This window comes from Cryphonectria parasitica, assembly GCF_011745365.1.
Source record: "Cryphonectria parasitica EP155 unplaced genomic scaffold M406scaffold_1, whole genome shotgun sequence".
Lineage (NCBI taxonomy): Eukaryota > Fungi > Ascomycota > Sordariomycetes > Diaporthales > Cryphonectriaceae > Cryphonectria > Cryphonectria parasitica.
The window spans coordinates 4302674-4305329 of NW_024468909.1; the positions used below are offsets into that span (position 1 = coordinate 4302674).

General features: G+C 50.4%; 1 protein-coding gene across 1 annotated transcript; it reads right to left on the minus strand.

Annotated features, from left to right (window-relative positions):
- Positions 1-695: 695 nt before the first annotated feature.
- On the minus strand, positions 696-2247 carry M406DRAFT_219350 (acid protease; the record flags this gene model as incomplete). Its single annotated transcript, XM_040915543.1, has 3 exons — positions 696-994; positions 1090-2001; positions 2079-2247. Coding segments are annotated over 3 exons (1380 nt in total), but the record flags the coding sequence as incomplete, so codon positions are not given.
- Positions 2248-2656: the final 409 nt, after the last annotated feature.

The window sequence follows — 2656 nt, forward strand, 5'->3', positions numbered from 1 at the left end:
ACCTCCTGGCTTGTATACATATATATGTTCTATAACTAAGTAGAAAAATACAAAACCCTTCCAATGCTATGTGCTAGAATTCGCTGCTATTCATCAGTTACTCAGCCAAGTGCTTACTGGATCCTCAAATGTAAATACAACAACAATCTAAGACAAATATAAAGAGAGTCACACTGATTGACTCATTGTTTGACAATTATCAGATGCTGAAGAGATATTGAATTACATTCATTGTTCCTTGATGAAGAGTCTGTAGCCACTTTATTTAGTGGGGCCAGCACTTGCTTGGACCAACATTACTACATGTACAAATTCAGGGATTGAGGTGGTTTGCGGTAGATTCACACTACTCTGCTTGTGAGTCCTCTATTATTGGGTATCTAACAAAGATAAATGTAGAGAAGAGTAAAAAGGCACCGTGATTACTTTTTCATGCTTGGACAATGGGTGAGCAGCCTCAGAATCCCATCTCCAAAGCTCATTTTTTTTCTCTCACTTATATATCTAACAAATAATAGGTCCCTCTGTCAAAATGAGGGAAACTCCGCTCTTTATGCATCTATATCCAACTCCAAAACAATGCTTAGGCAACCAGTTCCTCCTGACCACCGTGGTCATATCAGCGCCAGCGTCACCATCACGGCCACGACGAGCGCGGCAGTGGAACACTGCCCCGAAGCAATGGAGCTGATGCCTGCTGAGGCTGACGAGCCCGCTCCTGTGGCCGTCCCTGTTGCTGTCGCTGTCGATGTCGCGGCTGCAGGGATGCCAGTGACGACAACGGTCCCTGTGCCGGTGGACGACGACGACCCAGCAGCCTTGCCCGTCGATGTGGCAGCCGAACCGGACATACCCATGTTCATCTTGGCCGTGGACGCTGTGCACTTGCCCTGGAGACCGACAAAGTCAGATGCATTGGCCACGGCGGCAGGAGTGGAGCCACAGTTTTGGTACTGCTGGAGGTGGATCTGGTTGTTGTCGAGGTCGAACACGGCTGGATGGATACATGCATGGTCAGTAAAAGCCGCATAAGCCAAAAAGTAACCCAAAGGAGAAAGAGAAAGACGGCAAATAAAAAAAGAAACTAACCATAGGCATTGCGTAAAAATGTATCACCTAGCAGGGTGAACGAGTCACTGGCTGTGATGCCCAGCACGCAGGTAGTCGTAGATCCACTGGTCGTCTGCCGGATGAACTCGTTGTAGGGGACCGCCACGGTGACGCCGTCGAAGGCAAAGTTCACAGTGCCATCGATATCAACCAGACTGCAGTCCACAGTGTAATACCCATCCGAGTCGGCCTCAGACGCTCCAAAGTCTTTTCCTATGGCGTTGGCAATGTCCGAGGGAAGAAGGGTGAGAGTGGCGCCGGTATCAAAGAAAACGTCGATCGAAGTATTAGCATAGGTCTTGACCACGCCGTTGGGAGGCGTCAGGCTCATGTTGTTCATCGAGACCCAGTACCGCGGGACGCCGTCGGGAGAGTCAGCGGCCGGGATGATAGGCAGCGTGGCCAGCGTTCCGGCAAACTTGGACGTGTCGATGCCGCCGAACACGATGGCACCCTCCTGCTCCGTCTTGCTTCCCAATCCCACGCTGAAGGCCTTCACGCTGGTCTGGTTCTGCAGCGACAGCTGGTCGACAAAGTTGGGGTATGTCGTCGTCTTGCCCATGCCATATCCGATGCCCAGGATGCCCGAGAACTCCTCGGTAGATGAGGTCGCGACGCCGAATTGTACATTGGTCATGGGCTCGGCCGCACCGGGCAGGGAGATGGAATCCTCGACATAGGTGATGTTGGCAGATCCAAGTCCGTAGGCCAAAGTCTTTCCGGTGGTCAAGGCTTTGACTGTCGATGATTCGGATTCGTTGTAGAAGCCAGTGGCCTGACAGAAGGTGGCGTCCGAGGAACTCAGGCTGGAACATGTGGGATTCACCCACAGCTCGAAGGAACCCGTATCCAGCTGAACGTATACCTGCTGCGCCGGTGTGCCGATGTTCACTACACCGTTTTGTGAGTTCGTTATGCCTTTCAAACCTCAAGGGTAAAATATTAGTAGTAGTAGTCAAATTGCTTACGCTGAGCATAGTATGCTATATCAGAACGATTGGCCAGCTGCACATCGATGGCTCGTTTTGAGAATACATTTCTGTTGGTCGAGTGTACGACATGCATATGAAAGCATGGCTCATCCTCATCACATTGAGCAGATGTGCCAGGGAGGAAGCTGATTGCCAAGAGCAACAGCTGGAGGAGGTGATTATATGCCATAGAAGGCATCAAAGGTGAACAGAGAGAAGAGCTACCTCGACAACGAAGGCATCGAGACCGAATTTTGAGTAATTCAAGATTCCTTGGTTGACAAGTATGAAAGGGGAGAAGCGAGCAGTGAGAGAGAAACGTTGACCACGGTGACGACGACAAGAGCTGCTCCCATCAAGGGGCTGAAAGAATGGAACCTGTCCTCAAAAGAGAATGAAAAGGAAAGGAAAAGAAAAATCCAAAATCCAAAAGGACTTTGGTCTCCCGGCGTGTTGGTGTCGTGCCCCGAGCTGCTCAAGTGGGCCTGCAGAACGTCTGCTACCGGTTGAATCAATAACCACAGCCAAATAGGAAATCAAGAAGAGAAAGAAGGCAGTGAGAGCACCGGAGTCTG